General features: G+C 36.9%; 3 protein-coding genes across 16 annotated transcripts in view; 1 reads left to right on the top strand and 2 right to left on the bottom strand.

Moving 5' to 3' along the window:
* ank2a (ankyrin 2a, neuronal) overlaps window positions 1-7,144 on the bottom strand; it is a 64,677-nt gene extending 57,533 nt beyond the window's left edge. For 3 of the 12 annotated variants that reach the window (XM_057332767.1, XM_057332775.1, XM_057332776.1), the window contains exon 1: window positions 6,321-7,139. In XM_057332767.1, the coding sequence (XP_057188750.1) occupies window positions 6,321-6,440 (120 nt within the window). In that variant the 5' untranslated portion in view covers window positions 6,441-7,139. Of the gene's footprint in view, window positions 1-6,320 lie in introns of all 12 variants that reach the window. The other 9 variants (XM_057332765.1, XM_057332773.1, XM_057332766.1 and 6 more) reach the window with 6 other exon arrangements.
* Window positions 7,145-7,510: 366 nt separating this feature from the next.
* LOC130553670 (histone PARylation factor 1) lies at window positions 7,511-11,459 on the bottom strand. Its single transcript, XM_057332778.1, has 8 exons — window positions 11,368-11,459; window positions 10,601-10,769; window positions 10,162-10,348; window positions 9,722-9,820; window positions 9,437-9,587; window positions 9,258-9,345; window positions 8,915-9,087; window positions 7,511-8,376 (listed from the first exon to the last, which is right to left on the bottom strand). The coding sequence occupies exons 1-8, from the start codon at window positions 11,407-11,409 to the stop codon at window positions 8,242-8,244; spliced, it is 1,044 nt and encodes a 347-aa protein (XP_057188761.1). The 5' UTR covers window positions 11,410-11,459; the 3' UTR covers window positions 7,511-8,241.
* A 442-nt stretch (window positions 11,460-11,901) lies between these two features.
* On the top strand, window positions 11,902-19,177 carry mgarpb (mitochondria localized glutamic acid rich protein b). Of its 3 annotated transcripts, XR_008962889.1 has the most exons (6): window positions 11,902-12,072; window positions 13,470-13,570; window positions 13,844-13,916; window positions 15,904-16,167; window positions 17,901-18,557; window positions 18,712-19,174. XR_008962889.1 is itself a non-coding variant. In XM_057332864.1 (5 exons), the coding sequence occupies exons 1-5, from the start codon at window positions 11,997-11,999 to the stop codon at window positions 18,206-18,208; spliced, it is 807 nt and encodes a 268-aa protein (XP_057188847.1). In that variant the 5' UTR covers window positions 11,902-11,996; the 3' UTR covers window positions 18,209-19,177. The 3 variants fall into 3 exon arrangements, 2 of the variants coding, with proteins under 2 accessions (XP_057188847.1, XP_057188846.1); XM_057332864.1 differs by having other exon boundaries at window positions 17,916-19,177; XM_057332863.1 differs by having other exon boundaries at window positions 17,901-19,176.
* The last annotated feature ends 156 nt before the right edge of the window (window positions 19,178-19,333 follow it).

Raw genomic sequence — 19,333 nt, 5'->3', positions numbered from 1 at the left:
GTCCTAAATCTAGAAAAAAAAACAAACAGCCTCATATTTCATTATTAAATTGTCATGACATTGGGCGGAAACCTTTCTGTGCCTTTTCAAATGTCACTAGACATAAATAGATCAATTATCATGGACTTCAACTTGGTTCATATCTGTAGAGACCGCACCCAAACACACACTGACAGAAGCAAGTGAGGGCGAGAGACAACAGTGAGGAAGAGCAAACGAAATGACCACACCCTTTACCACACCAACATTCACAAATGTTCTAATACACTTCATTGATACTATTTCTATCATACCACTAACAAAACAAAACCATTTGGGACACTGATAATACCATGTTTTCTATGCATTTCCATAGGAACCATACAAGTACATGTATATGATCATTTTCTACTATGCATGTATTAAAGTGCTGGGTATTACCATCACACATTTCTGTAGGAGTTGACCAACAATAAGTCTGTGGTATGCAGACCACACTAACACTATAATATATGATCATGCATTCTTTTCTGTATTAAACAGACACCGGCACCACTGAATCAGGCCTGAATGATAATACATAAGTCAGAGCAATGCAAGACATTCATTTACGGGAAGCCAATAACAGTAAAGCAGGTGACTCCGCAGCTCATTTCATTCTCTGTGTACTCTGGTGGTAAGGCCATATGTGAGTGCGTGCTATTAAGTAGACTCTGTGAAACTACTATGCCTGCTAATTTGTTTTGAAGTCTGGTTGCCAGATCCCAACTAATGCCACACTAATGTCTCACTATTTCCTTTTTTCTAAAATGTGTGTTCAAAATAAACAGTAATTATCATCTATGGAAAGACTTCTTCTGACAAACTCAACACACATTTCAACATTTGATCAAGCAAAATTACGGGCTGTTCATAAACCACAGTTGTTCTTCTATTGTACTGAATTGTGAATAGAGACTTCTCAACTATTGTATCGTAAAATATGTATCAAGTCATTTTTCAAAAGAGCTATTTTTAAATTAACTAATATTAAAGCGCTATTACTACTGTCATAATGTGACTTGGATGCTAATGAAACGTTACACAAAGATCTGAGCAGGGCAAGGTCTGGGGGCACTAGGGGGGCATTGCCCCCTGATATTCCCTAGGGCCCCTCCAATTCCCTAGGGCCCCTCCAAAAATGTCCAGCTGACAATAAAAAAAAATACTTTTACATATTTCTTTATGTATGGTCTATTAAACAATGATCTGACAAATTAATAATAGAAAATGTCAAAATTATGCATGCAGTAAACTATGAGATATTATTAGAAAAATTTCCCCCCAAGTCCAGCCAGCCAGGTACCAGGACTGGATCTGTTTACTAAAACATCAAAATGTTTAAGTGATCCATTGTTTGGTTGAGAGAGCTGCTCCCTAAAACAGCTGATAAATAATAAATCACATGACCTTAAATTACATGCATTGTCAGCAAAAAAGGGCTTAAAAATAATAAAACAACTTTAGCAGCATGCATATACCTGACAGTTTTAAGTGGCAAAATGGACAATGTGGAGGACATTATTGAAGGCTAGAGAGAAAGAGAGAGACAAGGGAAGGATGGATCAATAAAAGTTTGCAGACGGGACAGCAATCACATCAGAGCATCAGGAAGCCTTCGTAAACACACTCAACTCAATTAGCTCACTGGGAAGGGCAGGCTATTGTATGCGTGTGCAGTGAGCCATGCTGTCTGACCTCTCCTTACAAATAAGTACCATGCATCACAGTGGATCATCTTGGTAGACATATAAGTCATGGGGGGAGTGGGGAGGGGGATGTTAGTAGACCCTATATTTGGCTAAATATGCATAAGGAGGTCCTATCATCTTTACTTTTATCTCGAATGTATAAAACTGACCTAAAGCATGTTGGGTTTTGTGTGTCATAGCACCCATTTAAAAATCTATTCATCCCCTCGATTTTTCAGCATTATCCATTAATATTTAAGGGGGTGTCAACAAGGAACATTGTCTTGGGCCCTGTGATGAATAGGGGCCGGCCCAGCCTGTGAAATTTAGCGTTGGACCTGGTTCAAGGACCATTTATGCGTCCACCACAGCAAACTGTTCATACCCCCGATCCACCCATCTGTTATCCCTGTCCTCAAGCCGTCATTGATCTCATCCATTTTCCACTCTTGCAGGAAGCCCTGATTGGTGTTTCATAAATATTTAAAAGTATGAAATACATTTCCAAGCCCTCCCCCAACTCAAACAAAAAAAGCCAATCACTGGGGTTCTATTAGCTAATAAACACTACCCAGACTTTATTCTGTATGCTGCACAAGATACTACAGAAAACGTTAGATTTAAATGCAACTTCTCATGCTTGACTTTTTTCAGTACATTAACAATAAAAACACTTCCTATAAATACAACTGAAATCACTTTTCATGGCAATTGTATAAAAAATACAATTGTTATCTCTCTGGTCTTATATAGTTAGGATAGTATAGTTCCCTGTATAGTGAAATGGTAATATGGAAAAATTATACTGTATATACAGCCATGGAAAAAAAATAGACCACTTGCCTTTCTGCATATGTATTGTGGCAATTCCAATCCAGTGTCTGTTGAATTTCAATAGAAACAAACCTCAGGAATGACATAAATTCACCCAACAGCAATGTGAAATACTGAGAGAAAGCAAAAGAGGCATAAAAAATCACATTTTCCTTTTTTACTGATCCTGTAAAAACATTAGGATTGTGTTGTTTAAACATAAATATGACCTTATTTTGCAGTATTCAAGATCTACATTCATTGATTTTTTTATTTTGACCAGTTTGTCCCAATTTTCTGCAAATAAATGCAAATTAAAATGTATGTTTATTTTCTAACATAAACTTGCTTTTTTCAAACTTTTTGTGTGCTGTAGATTCAAAATACAATGAAGATCATCATTAAACAATGATCATCATTAAAGTTTAGTCGTGTTTGGACAGTTATGGGCAGCGCGGTTGCCATGGAAACAGTCCTCAGAGGGCAGGCCTGGCCTGGCACCCACTACCCACAACTGTGTGCAGCTGTGTAATGCAATAGAACCCCACTGCTCCATCACAGGCTCGTTCCTGTACATCACATCAGACCATCCCATAGGGAGGAGAGAGAGACTGTTCGACAGTCAGCAAAGACGAGAAGATGAGCGAAAAACAGCATTGACTGTAAGACAAATACTATATAGTAGTGTAACCTGGCAGGTTAAAATAAGTCACAATTGAACAGAGTGTCAGCAATAATTGGGCATAATACATAGATTCACATGATTTTTATCTACATCTTGCAGCATAAACGGACAAATAAACAAACAACAAACGGACACATAGATTGCGATATGTCTGCTCCATTAGCAATGAAATAACATTCTCTGCATTCTCTGCACTTCTCAATAGTCCACACAGAATTACACCTTATTATAGTTCCAAGTCAGAATTCAAAGTTTTTGTATCTTTTGAAAGTTTTTAAGTACTTATAACACGTTATTTTCCTGAAAATGTATGGTTCCTATACAGCAGGGTGCAGACTGATAATTTTTTGATGACTTGTTGCTATTAACTGATTTGACTAGATTGTTTCATGAATGGTTTCAAATAACACAGCCCCTAAATGACATGCAAAAACATTTTCCAGCCTAAGTGGGGAGTTCCAATACAATCTCACGGCAAAAACGTAACTATTTTACGATGGTGGCTTATTTTTGGCTAAATCATATCAATTTGTGCGATCTCGTTCGACATTTTAGTACGATTTGCTTTCGCGACAGTGACGTTAGGTTTAGGGGCAGGGTTAGGGGTGGGGCTTCAGTATTGTTTTTTTCGTACATTTTTGTATGAACGTATGAATTCATACGAATTAGTCACCTCGAGAAATAGTTATAAATTCCCCTGAGATCAGGTTGGCAGGTCTTGTCAAAAACAAGAAACAAACTTTGCTGACAATTAAAACTCTGGTTACAAGCATAGCCTGGAATGGTTTATTTATGAGTACATTTTGCTTTAAAGGGGTCATATGACACGGCTAAAACGAATAATATAGATTATTTTAGATGGAATGCAATGTGTATACACGATTTAAGTATGCTGTATTTTCCACATACCGTGCATGTTTGTATCACCTCTTTGCCCCGCCTCTCTGATTTTTTACAAAGCTCATCCCTCTGAAAAGCGAGGTGTGCTATGATTGGCCAGTTAACCAGTGCGTTGTGATTGGTCGAATACTGCAAGCGTGTGATGGAAATGTAATGCCTCTTACCATATTTGGAACATCAGGTTCCAAAGTTCCATTGACTTGCGTATACATTTGGGCGGTCTTAGTCAACCCATACCACGAACTGACGTAGAATTGTGGGGGTGTGGTTACACGAGGCGTTTCAGGCAGGTCTGGGTGAGCATTCGCTTTTAGATAGAATGCATCTTTTGTTCCGACACTTTAATTTTTGCAATTTTACGTATCTAATACATGCATGGGCAACTTATAACACACCAAAGACACAGAAAAACACGTGTTCGTGCCATATGACCCCTTTAAAAATCTAATAACTTGATTTACTTTGCGGATAATCTTAAAGTAAACAATGTGTCATTTTTGTGCCAGTCTTCCATCACCTATAGACTACAAATGTATTCCATATAGTGTAGACAAGTACCGCTTAACCAGCTCTGAAGGTACAAATACCCTACCCACTCATGAGGGGAACCAGAGAATGGCAGAAGACTAAACTGATGGCAGCCTATTTTTAGACCTGCAAAACAAGCACCATAACATAGTAAGCCTCTTGTTCTTAGTATCTATCTACCACTGTACCTCCTTCAAACTGAGTTTTAAAAACAACCCAAAGGTTAGTACACCGATTTAGGAGCAGATTGCTTCCGAAATAAAATCAGACTGTACAATATTACTTCCAATATTGAGTACAGGACTATGTTGTAATTACACACAGAGACGTACTGTAAATAAAGACTGTTTCGCATTTATTATACATCATCTTCTCACAAGAGCATTGTCAGGTACTGGATATACTGTATGTATCTTGGCTGTTAACCACATATACGAAGGAATCTCTTGGTCAAAATACAAAGATTTCAGGAGAGCTAAAATGGTATTCGTGCAATAAGGTGACGCCTGTGTGCATGCGTGTGTGCGCTTGCAGTGCTTGGTCCATTACTGGAATCTAATTATCCCGAGAGAGCCTGACAGCACTCCCTCATATCATAACTCAGGACCCAATAGGAAACTGCATTAATGTGTATGAGTGAGTGTGTATAGAGAGAGAGGGTTCGTTTTTTCTCATAACAAACAGGAAATAGCACGAAAAAGTTCTGTCTGCATTACAGAGAAAGCATTTGTATTTAAGATGCACACGTTCATATAATCTAAGAACAATATTAGATTTCAAGTCTATATCGGGCAAGAGTGCACAACATTGTTGAGGCCAAATGTTATACCTGACACTTTCTGAATCTTACATCAGCGTTTGGCACAGAACCAAAGCATGATGTCAGAGATCAAGGATCGAGAAGTCTTATAGGGAGATCTGGTGTGTAAATGTAGCTAAAAAACCATGAAGGAAAAACTAGGCAAAACCACTTTAGGCCCAAAGCTCTGGCAGCTCTGAAATAAAACGGCAGAAACAACCTTCACGGTGGCTCAGAGCAACAAATCACACCAACTACACATCATCTCACGTCTGAGTGACACGTCGGGGCATCTATCCACACAAACTAATGTCCTATATGACACAGCCAGGCCATTATTTATTTATGGCTGTTTTTATAGACAATTGGCCGATAAGATAGCACAGACATACACATGCAAGCTGAATAACAAGAGGGTAATCTTATTGTACAGTAATGTAAAGAGATCTCGGCAGAAAAAGGCAAGTGCTTGGACATTCTTAAGCATTGCTGTGACTTCATGAATGACAACACATTGGTAAATAAATTGAATCTCAAGCAGTGGCACTTGGGCAACATTCCAGAATGCCAACAAACAGCATCTTCTCAAACTGTGCAGTTTGTCAGGTGTTAAACCTCACTGGCAGTGTACACATGGACACAGCATTTTGTGGCCTGGCCTAAGAAGGAAAGTGTCAACATTATGGGATAGATATTAGCCCTATTCGAATAAAAAAACAACCAGGCTACATTGCGATAGTCAAACGATGCATTAGAAGGATTCGGTAACCAGGACAACGCCTCTCATCCTCCGCATCATGGACCACAAGACCGCGAGCCGCCGGTGTCAAGCTCACCCACACATATTTAACATCAAAAGGACGTTTCGTCCGATTCACACACTGACCTGACGGATCCGGTTCTGGTGGGGCGGAGAACCTCCTTCGGACGAAGTGTTTGAAGATGCCATCCTCACGTCTAGGACGGAGCCGCCCCTGCTCTGACTTTCTATCGAGCTTCTTGACATTACGTCTCAGCGCGTGACGACGTCCACAAAACGGTATCGTGCAAAATCGTTGGCTAGGTTATCGACACCCGTGCTCAGTTATCGTGGCTGAAGCTCCGACGCATGTTTTGACTGTAAACCAGAGTGGGCTCGAAACAGACAAGTGTCCGGTGGCGTGACCGCGCGGTGCGGGTCTGCGCAGGAGATGCGACACTCCCGCTGTTCACGTGCAACGACGCTGCAGCGTTTCGGGTTTAAACACTGGCTGAAAATGAAGAATGAATCTCTCTGACTATAAGGCTAATGTAAACATGAAGATATGTGCAGTGTGAGCGATGTTCTCATCGGACTGTTGAGCAACCTCCTTCTGTGGTCCACCTCTCACGCGCGCGCTCGCTCTCCCTCCCTCTCATCCCCTCCTCCATAAGCCAAGCTTCACTTGCGGATGACGAGGCAAAATCAAGATGGGTTGAACTTCTGAAACACGAAGTAGCCTGAACAAGAATTGGAACATTTCCGGAATTTCGTGAATTAGATAAAAATGCCAGAATATAAGGGCCATATGATGCTATATCTTTTTCAAGAACTATATCTGATAGTTCATCCAAAAATAAAAATGCTGTCTTTATTTACTCACCCATTTGTCATTTCAAACAGAACACAACAGAAGATACTGTATGTTGAAAAAAGTTGGTAACCGAACTGCACTGGACCCCATTCACTTCTATTGTATGGACACTAAACTGTTCTGCGGAAGTCATACAGGTTTGAAATGACAAAAGGGTGAGTAAATGATGACAGAATGTTTATTTTTGGGTGAACTATCCCTTTAACTTTGCTTTCAATTCGTCTATGCTGAACAAAGGAAACAAATAAAAGTAATTCCGTTGGATATTGGTTTTAATGGGAACCTCTTCACTGGTAATGTGTAAAAATAATATTTGTCCTCTGGCTGTATTGAACACTCAGTTATTATTCAATAAGCTTATTGAATATACTCTTAAATCCAAAATATGAATCAGATTTAGTATAACAAAATTCAATACAATTATCACACAAAAGGCAACACATAAAAAATAAACACTTTATTAAACATGTACTTTAAAACAAGGAATGATATAAGTACTAGGCAACAATAAGAGAATTATCATAACAATAGCGAACAAAGACACACTTTAACAAAAAACTCCAAACACACTCATACTTTGGGTACCTTAACAATCATAAGCAATAATTACTACAGGGCCAAGAATCAAAAAGATATTTAATACATGAACCATACATTCTTCATTTTGTATGCCTATTTATTAACCCTGAACCAAACCGATATGACACTGAATGAATTTAAACCACAGCCAAGATGCCAATGACTCCAGATATCTGGACCTCACAGATAAACCTTTAGGCGTAACACCCTTTTTCTTGAAGCAACTGGGTTACGCTAAATGTTAATGGAAATGCAGAAAGCGGACTCTTAAATAAATCATGTAACAACTGAACACCCATGAGTCGTAATTCATTTCTCTATGGTGAAATGGTTTAACAGTAGAAATAAATATTTCCCACTTAATTTAAACAAAATTTAACTTGACGCTTGTATTGAATACCTAACCAGCTGTCACATCTTTTATAGAACTAAAAATAATTTGTAGGTTTAAGAAAATAAGGCTTCTACACATAGTCTTGGGTTTTAAAGCATTTTCAACAAAAGATAACAGCGTAACGACAGAAGAATTTAGAAGTGTAATCTGTCCCAGTCGCCATCCCACCATGTTTTACCGCAAGTCATTCTGAGCACAGCCTATCATCTTCTCGCAATACATCAGACAGAGGCGAGCTGGTCAAGGTTGTCGTGGGAACGACTGGTGAGATGTGCCTCCAGTATCTCACCGAACAGACCTCTCTTCAACAGATTGTAAGCCATGGGGAGCAGCTGACGTACCACTTTATAGAAATACTATCAAAATGAAGAAAGAGAACTGCATATCATTAAAAAAATTAAAAAATGCTTTTTAATGTATTTTTGTAACAGAAAAAAACCCTGGTAGATGGCGGCATCATGGTATTGAGGTATACACAGAAAAACAACAGAAATAAATCATTTACTGTTAATAATAATTTGACCGGATTATCGAGTCAACGAGTTGAACTCATTAACAAATCAGTTTTGTAAACTAGATTCAGTTTAGCAGCAAATGATTCATTGATAAAAGGCTGACTTATGACTCCTACATGAATCAAACATTGCTACTTTTACTATTAAAGCACATACAGCTAAGAAAATTAATAAAATTAATAATAATCATTAATTAAAGCTATAAAAATAAATCTTCTGTTTGTCACATCTATCCTGATTTACGGAATAGCCAGTACATTTAAACTACATTCATATAACATGTTTTGAAGTCATAACCTGAATACTGCATAATAATGGACTATTCTTGTAAATATAACAACTTTGTGCAAGGATTTTGATGAATTGTTTGAAATCTTACATGAGAGCCGTAGCAAAACAGGTCGATGCCAAGCTCATAGCCCATGCCGTAGTCACATTCATCATTGGCAAACTGAACAAATGTAATCATTTCCTGAATGGGTGCGAAAGCTTTCATCCTCTCCTCATCATTTTTGGCCTCTGCTATTGCTTTGCAAATCTTTTTCAGACTCGCTAAAACCAAAGCAAACAAAATAAAATGATAAAATGTTTACGAGGTGTGAACAAGTGTTGAAGTGATTGTTTTCCATTTCAAAATGTTACATTTTAGTACTAAAGTGCAGAATATTATTTCTACACACTAGTTAATGGTTAACAAAAACAAACCAGTTTTTCAGGTTTACCATCAGTTTCTGGTAATTCTCTGTATCCGACGTCATTTTTATCTATTGGAACCACAATTCCTGCTCCATGAAATGTCTTTGTGACCACCTGCAGAAAAAAAGATTAGAGATCATCAAATGTTGGCAAAAAGGCATGTGATTTTTAGAAAGCTCAAACCATGCGTGCTACTTTCACAAACCTTTTTCTCTCTTTGCTTCATCGCTTTAGTTTTTTGGTCCAGAGGCAAACCCAGCCTCTCTGCCTCTCGTTTCAAATCTTTTCCTAACCTGTCCAAAGCAGCCTCATCCTTCTGGTATCCCCTCTCCTTTCTTTTCTTCTGCAAAAACAGCCTGGGTAATGTAGAGAGTAAAAAAAGAACATTCGCAACATGTTTTACTAGGAGACTTGCATTCTAAAACATATTAATTATCTTATTTACAAATTTTACTCTGTGTATACTTCAAATATCTTCCTAGTTGCTTACAGAACTGCGGAAAATATGTTGTCACCCATCTGTGTGATCGTATAGCCCTTCTTGGCTTCATTCTCTCCAATGAACACAGGCAAAGCATCATGCAAATCTCTGAACAAGAAAATAAAAGGACACCAGTAGATTTAATAACTTTAATGAAATAGCACATTGGAAACATCAATTATAATACACACAGTCAAAACTGTGTAACTCTACACCTAACTTTATAACCTCAAGAAACTAGAAATTGGAAGAACCATAAATCTGTCAATAAATAAAAAAATGAAATAATTAAAAATAAAAAACCTTTTTACACCTAAATACAGCTATAAACATGAAATGGAAATCATGCAAATAATGTTAAACGTGATAAGACATAAAACTGATCTAAAATCTTTGCAAATGTTCTGAGCTGTCTGCTTGTTCCGTTCCATTTACAGGTAAATACTCACCGGAAGTAGCCCATGTGGTGCTGTGTATCTGCGTTTCCCTTTATGATTGTCTGGAATTCTGGGGGATCATAAAAATAACGGCAATGCAGATGGAAATTGGGCTGAGAGGGAGATGAGCTTTTGTGCTTCTTGGCCAGGATATCAAATGGGCCGACTAACTGGAGCCCAAGCGCTTCCTTTAGAGCATCTGTTAAGTACAGAAACAAGACATGTTTAAAGACTATACAACGTGAAAATTTACATTAGCCAAATTTCAGATAAAAATATAAAAATTTAAGGTGTACAAAGCCACCCATTTTATTAGCATATTAATTTTCTGGAGATCAAATCATGACCTTGGTGTAACTAGCTTTAAGTTACATTAAAGTGTGACACAAGGTTCCACTATATAGACAAAACAGTGAAAATAGTGATGTTAACAACAATGTACAGTACATACCTTGTGGACACTCTGCACGAAGCCCTTTGCAAAATTCCCAAAACTGGTAGAAATCCTCAGGCATACGTAGTTTGTACAACCTCTCCACTTCCTCTCTCATCTCTTCTTCTATCTTTCCATCCATCTGGTCTTCTTTTGCCTTTTTTACATCTCCATTTAGTGTTTCTGTCTAAAGCAGGCATTAATTGAAGTTAAAACATATGTAGCAATAATAGGGTAGTTCACAGTAATAGTCTGAATCAAATTATATAGCCTGTATAATATTCATTTATGCATTATGTAAATTTAAGGTATCTGTCACTATGAAGCAACCTTCCCTAGATTACAGGGTCTGATAGTCTTTGAACAGTATAAAGAACAAACATGCCAAATTCATCCTTCAAACATAAACTGATTAGATACATATTTTAATATTCTGGTAATGACATAAGCGCCTCTGGGTCTTTGTGGTTGCCTGTCACTATAGTGCAGGCAATGAGAGCGCAAAAAAGCCAACCAAGGCAGATTTGCATGGCATTTATTTAAATAATGTTCAAAGCCACATAAGTTCTTGAGTTAGATTCCTACTTAATGATGCGAAAACATTATTATTTAAAGTGCACCGACTTCACAAGGTAACAAGGCAAAGGTAACGTTACTGACTAAGGAGACACCACCTTAACGAGAACCTCATAAACGCTTAGTAAAATGTAACAACAATAAAAAAATGGCAAAGCTAAACACCGTTCTTTGTCTATCCATTCACTGTAGAGGATTTTGTGATGTACCTGCGGCAAAGATTTGGGTTTTCTTTTCCCGCGTCCAGCCATCCTGATTTTTTTCACGCCGAGTTTCCGAGATCCGACTGATGCAGCCAGTAGAAAAGTTCTGGATTTCCGGTAGAATTTTCACCGATTTCAAAATAAGAGTCACACGCGTAAGTTTGTTTTTCATTGAGAGTTTGGTCATTTAAAAAATATAAACCTTGCACTAAGGACAATGCCCATTTTAGGTTTAAAAAATAATGGGATTTGTAACACAATAAAAATTTGAGATTTGTACAAATGTTCTTTAAAAACATTTTGAAGTTATCTTCGTTATTTTAAGCAATAAAAAATAATTAATTAAAATATTTTTAATAAAAACATTCGGATAGTGTCCAAAAATGTGATAACATTTCTGAATAAAACAAAACTATTTGGTTTAAAAGTTATGCATGTATGAATTACCAGTCACAACATTATTACAGTATGTTTAGATTTTTTCAGACCACGTGTACAAAATGCATGACGCGAAAAGAGGGAGGTGACAGTAGGAATTTATAAGGATCAGGCTCATAGAGAAACACAAGTTTGAGTTCAGTCAGGCTGTCATTGAGACTGTTCAGTCATTTACTGATTGTGGATCCTCAAGGGTAATGATGTTCTGCAGAACGGCTTGGCAAAGACTCGCGCCTCTGGCACGCAAAACACTCTTTCCTTTGACTAATAATGGTAAGAAACACCCATTTACAATCGCTCAGAACAGTGTCTTGTTTGAAAATAAAATGCACCAGCCTAAAATATAAAAGGGAGTGGTGTTGGTGCATAAACTATGGAAAGAAATTATAAATTAGAAAAATGTAAGATTTTAATTGAAGTCCAGTGATACAGGAGGTGTGTCAGTGGTTTGACTATTTACTTCAATTCAGGACATTGAGTTCTCATGTTTGTGTTATGTAACAGTTGAGATATACAAACCTCAAATCTGTCCGGAAGTATGCATAAAATATTGTTCAATATATACATTTTACAAATATTAAAATAGTGCAAAATTATGTAACTAGTTGTAGTTGTTTTTTACATTTTTTTAGTTACACATTTGATTTGCTTTGTACAATAATACATTTATTTTTAACAATGTTGATGATTTTGTAAAAAATGGTGTTTTTAACTGGGATATGATGATTGTTTTCATTTTGATTACTTTGATTTATTTATGTATTATGTGTAATGTATTGAGTATGTGTGCACCCTGGATTCCAAAACATAATTGCCTTTGAGAGTAAAATATTTTAATTTATTTATTGTCAGCAATGTTTTGTCAGTGCTGTCTGGACTTTGATTTTGTTGGAGTTTGTTTTTAAAGCTGAGTTTTCCATTACAGACGGCTGGGGTGTGCACACTAAATATCGCCTGCTCCAGTGCATCTGTGGGAAATAGCTGGATTTGGTCTTGTTTAAAGTTAATTTCCTGTAAAAGGATTCACTCAGTTTGAACTGGGTGCATTTTTTTCTTTCAGTGTGCCCGTCACTGGTACTTCAAAATATGAAGATGTCTAAAATCTTTTCAACTTTAAGGTCTAATGGGTTGTTTGCTGACTCAGCACTGTATGCATGACTGAACTGATGTATTCACAAAACCTAAAATTACCCAAATAGTTGAAGAAGGCCTCAGGGTTTACTGCCAGCATGAGTTTGACCAGGATTGTGCAGAAAGCCATTACTACTCCACTGGATTTAGACTAAAATAAGAGTCAGTGTTTGTCTGTGCTTGTGTATATTTTTGTCATTGTGGGGACAGCAGGACTTTGCACATGTTGTCCTGAACTCCTGCAGGGATGCCTTCACCTTAATGATCTGTTGACGCAGACATAAATGAGATTAAGTGTATAAATGAAGCGAAGACTACCTTGCTGCAGTCACCTTGTTTTTGCAATCGCCTCAGCTTCTCTATACACATTTGGAAGGATGTCCTGATATTCATGCTCAGTTTTGCCTTCCCTTCAATATAAAATAATACACTTCATACAGTACGTATTATTTAGATAAACATGTGTACTTTTTTAATGCAATCTTCTTTTCTCAGTCCTGGTTGTCAGTGATGTATGTCTGTATCTTTCTCTTCAATAGCTGTCCCAATACGACAGATGTCCTTCGGACTGCCTGCGTCAGGCACAAACATTGCATACATGGTACTTGGTGGAGGCTCACTAACTGCTGCTCTTGTTTATGTAAGTATTTTTATTTCCTCAGTATTTTAGAAAGCTTTGGAAACTGGGGGTCTTGGCATCCAACTAACTTGAAAACATTGTTCAAATTTCTATAGTTGGTGGGATCTACTGTAATGTAGTTTGTTTAGTTAAATCATATTCAACAATAGTTTTGACTCAACTACAATCAATAAATATTGATATTATCACACAATAACCACCATAAGCTATTACAGTACAATAAAATGTAATTAACATCTTCAACATTCTCTCCATCCCCCTCATTTTCTTCAGGCTTATAAAACAATAAACTCTGACAGTGCAAGATATAATGACAGGATTGCTCAAATTGAGGCCAGATCCAAAAGTAAGTGCAGAATTTTAAATCTATTTATTTAGGCAGTTAAATGGATAGTTGCCCGAAAATAAAAATTCTGTCATCATTTATTTGCCCTCATGTCATTCAAAACCTGTGTATGACTGTGGAACATAAAAGAAGATATTTTGAGAAATGTCTCAGTGGTTTTGTGTCCTTACAGTGGAAGTCATTGGGGTCCCAAATGTTGTTTGGTTACCAACATTTTCAAAATATGAAGAGTTTGGTTACAAAATGAGATCCAATGTTTTTATTGTGTTAGTTAGCTGTATTTTTGTTTATTTTTGTTATTTTGGCAAATCAAAAGAAACCAACTGCAGTTTGATTGATATTAATTGGAATGCACAATAAAAAAACAGGATTTTTGAAAGTTTCGAGTTATCTCATTTTGGAACCAAACTCTTCATATGTTCTTTTGTGTTCCACAGAATAAAGAAAATCAAATGGGTTTGCCATGACATAAAAATGATGAACAAATATTCCTTTATGGGTGAACTATAATGTCAATATGAATATCGGGTTGGGTTTTGACTTTTACTGGTCTTCAGTTTGTTAAATTCAAACCCTGTACACTTTCGACATCGGTAAACGTGAATAATTTATACTGACAGCTGAGATTAAGTTCCCTTTCAGAGTTATTTTACTACAGGATTAATTAAATTTACGGGTGCATGCCTCTGTTTTGTCTGCTGTTGTTTTGTCTGGTTCCCGGATTCTTTCTCTCTCTCCGAGTTACTTAGCAGCCTCTAAGCCAGCTAGATTTAGAGTAGATTTGACCTCTATTTCCTTTAATTACATGCCATTAACCACTTATTTTTTGTTCTTCAGATGATGAGGGTGAGTATAAACTTTATATCTGTCAGCATGTCTGTCTTTGAGCGTTTCACACCCATAACCAGTAGAATTTCGGATCAAATGAATGTTTTTGTGTAGCGTGCAGTTTCTGGTCTGTCATCTTGTTTTGCCTGCGGCAATATTCATCAATCAATTCTTTGCATTCATCATCACTGCAATTATACTTTTTCTTTCTTTAGAACATGAAATATCAAAAACCTGGTTTGGCCAATGTCTTGCTTATAATTTGAGAGAATTTAAACCAATCATCTTGCATGTTTTGTTAATTATTTTATGTTTGGTTGGTGAATAATGAGGGTAAAGTGGAAAATGGTGGCAGGGAATTAATGAGCACGACATCTTGAAAAAGAGTTTTTTTGATAATCTATATTGATTTCCTCTTTTCATTCGCTGTCTATTTGTATATTTTCTTGTAAGATTTGAAGATATTTGCTGATGTCAGAATACTAACAACTTAAAGGGATTCTTCATCCAAAAATGTTCTATCATCATTTACTCACCTTCGAGTTGTTCCAAATCTGTATAAATTTCTTTGCTCTGATGAATACAGAGAAAAATATTTGGAAGAATGCTTATAAGTTATAACCAAACAGATCTTGCCCCCCATTGAAAAATTACTTGATCTTTTTTTTGTTTTGTTCTGTTGAACACAAAATAAGACATTTTGAAGAATGTTCTGGGGCACTTTTGACTACCATTGTATTTTTTTCTACTATGGGAGTCAATGGGGGGCAAGATCTGTTAGGTTATAAGCATTCTTCCAAATATCTTTCTCTGTCTTAATCAGAACAAAGAAATGTATACAGATTTGGAACAACTCGAAGGTGAGTAAATGATGACAGAATTTTCATTTTTGGGGGAAGTATTCCTTTAACTGATGGCAAAACTGCTAGATGACACTGTATCCATATTCATTCCTTTGTTACATCAGTGAACTTATGCACTAACAAAGCAAAAAATCTGATTCCAAACCATGTACAACGCCCCCCAAAAAAACGATGCATTGTGACCAGGTTTATTCTTAGTCATCTCTTAATTATTAACAATTGAATTCCCATATTTCATACATCACATGCTGACATTGGTTAGCCATTGCTTAGCCATTTTTCTGTAATCTGTATAGGAGCAGTGGCTGCATTCACAGCAGCAGCAGCTGTGGAAACTGCGGTGGCCGAACTCACCGTTACTGAAATAGAACCCATCTCTGGGGTGCTTGCTACTGAACCCACCAATGCTGCTGCAGATTCTCCTGCAGAGCTTGTGGCCGATATGACAGTAGAGGCTGAAGAAGCCGTGGCAACACCTGCTGTCGTTGAGGCAGTGACACCTGATGCTGAGGAACCTGCCGAAGATGTTGCTGCTGCAGCTCCACTTGCCGTGACGACGGGTGAGACATCTTCTGTTGAGGAAGCAGCCTAGATGCCCAGCAGCTTAGATGTGAACCCAATGAACCATCCCTGACCGACCTTCAGAACATGTGTGGAGTCTTTGTCCTGTGAGCAGAAAGTAGTGTCATTTTTCCTTCCCAGGGTGCTGATCTCAATGTGAAAGTGAGATGGAGAGATTATAGGTTTCCAGTAATAGAATCTGAAGGGAGACTAGGGAGACTTTATCATTTCTAATGTAATGCTGTAACCCTAACTCTTATTATTTTAACTAACAGTTTTTGACACTTTAGTGAATCTCTCCTTCTTCATTCACTGGTTGTGCCATCTACAAAACAAATAATACCATATCTACAGCATCAGAACATGGTAGATACCTTGTGCCTTTTTTTCTCAAATAACCTTTTTTGGGGTAATTTTCTAGTCTTAACTTTTCTTCACATGCTTTCCAAACCTCTTTGCCATAATGCCAGTGTCAGTTGCGTATCATTGCTTGACACTGGAGACATTTTTCCATGCTGTCATTTGATCATTGGAATGTATGTTGATTGTGTTTTTTTTTTTCACAACTATTTTTATTGTTTTTTTCCAACATCAAGACAAAAACACCATACAGGGTATTAATTAACATAACATGATACATAAAATATAACTAAAATACCCGGTAGTAACTAAAATAAATAAATAATAATAATAACAATAATAATAATAATAATAAAAATAATAATAAATAAATAAAAAACGCAGCAATTCAATGTTTAACCTTAATTGTTTCAAACAGTCCCAAGTTATTCTACTATCAGGTCCACTTGATCGCAGAAGTGTAAAGGGAGTCCAGATGTTATAAAAGTCTTTTATCTTTAAGAGCAAATATTGTGGGGATTTTTAAAGGAAATGTTTGTATACATTAAATAAAGTCTTATGAAATGTGATTTTTTCACACCTTTTAATTCCCCTTATTGAACAGATAAAAAATAATCCAAAACAATCCTCACACTTTCCTTTTCTATGCTGTTTATGTATGTGCCGCCTGGCCCAAAGTTAACTTCCGGTCTGTGTTTGTTTATCAGTCTATATAACAATTTATATAATATAGTTAATTTATGCTAATATTTAAGTTTATCTATGTTGTGTTCATTTTATTAAGTAATCTACTGTACAGGGACTCTGTTGTCATTGATTCTTAGCAGAGGTCTACTGGAAGTTAAATTTGTTGCCGTTGAAACCGTTTATATTGTATTGTTTCTAGAAGAGCTCCTGCACAGTGTTAGTTTTGTAGTTCATTTGCTATAAATATTTAACTTCCTCTTGCCAAGCTTTTAATTCAACTTTAATTGTTATTCGTAAAAGGCCCACTGCATCTTAATGTATCTTAAGCTGTCTTGATTGTTTTACTAGAAGAGGCTTTAGCATCATTCTGTGTAAATCTCTTGAATGTGTGTTGATTATTTCAGCACTAATCTTAGAGGCTTATGCCATAGTGCGCTTAAGATACTTTACCCACGAATGCCTAAATCAAGGTTTCCTGAAAATATTCAATAAATCACAACATAGATGCTTAAACAGATCCCTGTTACTATTGATCTTACAAAGGGATTTTGATAAAACCTCTAACCCAATGTATTAAACTATGCACCATTTACTATTATTCCATTGGAAGTATATTCATTCCAGTAAAGAAATTCTGAGAAACTGCTAAAAGAAGATCTGTTTTAACAAACTAATCGTGTGTCAGCTATCCCTGTGTCAGACCTACTAAGCACCGTGAGAATGATTGCTGGATCTACAGCAGAGATCGCTGCAGCTTCAATTGGAGACCAGCATCTGGTGGCTGCAGTGCGGTTAGCTGAGGTGAAACATTCAGGAGACACCTTCAATGGAGTGGAGCTTCCAGATGTTAAAGTGTTGGTCCCAGAAGTAGAGGGATCTATAACTGTGAAAGAAGTGGATGTGGAGACTGACATGAGAAGGTCCGATGGTGAAGTAGAAGAACTGGAAGAACTTCCTGCAGCACTAGAAGAAGAAGCACTATGGTGGGACTGAGACAAACAACCCCGTCAAGACGGAAGTCGCAGATGAACATCCTGCTTTATTCGAAGTTGCACCTGAGGAGCTTTCTGGAGAGATGGAGAATGATTTGACATTGGAAAAGGCTGTGAGCTCTTTTGTGACGCTGTCAGATGATGATTCCATTTTTGGAGTAGCAGATGTGACTTCAGCAACAGTAGAGAAAGACAAAGCATCATGTCACGAGACAGCTGGTTTAGAAGATTTCATAGCACCACCCGCCCTTGAAAAAGATCTGCAGGCCACAGCAGGGGCTGCAGAAGATGATGTTTCTGAAACAATGGTGGATGCTGTGGAGGAAGTTGAACCCACGCTACAGAGAATGGTAATAGGATATAAATGCTGTTAAAATGTGTCAATACAATATACTATGTGAAATCTCTGTTCCATTGTGTTTTTAAAAGCAGAAATGTGCAGCCTTTTAACATAATTGTTAGGCAAGAATTAGTTGCTGTTCACAAACGTTTATTTTTTCACAGCTGCTGAAAGTAGAAATGGTGTGATGGAACAGGAATGAACTGAATATATCACAGAATACGACTCATAGACAACGAGACTGAAATCATTTCAACCAAAGGATGAATAGTTTTTTTTAGATTGTCGATGCTGTCACATCCAGACCCGTTGTTCATCAAGTTTACCACCAGAGGTCACTATTAACACTGTGTCTTGAAGCGCACATAGCGCAGTCCATCGCAACGAGAGCATTTGAATAATTGACAAAAAGTGACCGCAGTGCGCTGTATCAATTTTAATTGATTAAAACAACTTTCTAACTAACTAAAAGCAAGTAAACATAAATAAATAAATAAGAAAATAAACAAATAAAAGGTGAAAACAGTTTAATAGTCTACTTTACATAGTCTTGCCTGTTCTATTGTATGTTCTTTCATATTTTACAGCTTTCGTTGATTTCTGTTTTCTTTTTTAAATCAAATTTGGATTTCTTTATTGAAATTTTAGTCATTAATAAAATAAAGTCTTTAATGTGCAATTACTAAATATGTATTTCATTTCTTTTATTTTTTTATTGTAATAATTGGAAATTCTGGGCAGCTTTGCTCTTTTAACAATTCAGAGGCATTATTATTCCCTAATATT

The sequence above is a fragment of the Triplophysa rosa genome, linkage group LG4 (assembly GCF_024868665.1).
Source record: "Triplophysa rosa linkage group LG4, Trosa_1v2, whole genome shotgun sequence".
NCBI lineage: Eukaryota > Metazoa > Chordata > Actinopteri > Cypriniformes > Nemacheilidae > Triplophysa > Triplophysa rosa.
Note: the sequence above shows the minus strand (reverse complement) of the source record. Positions and strands in the feature narration are given on the sequence as shown.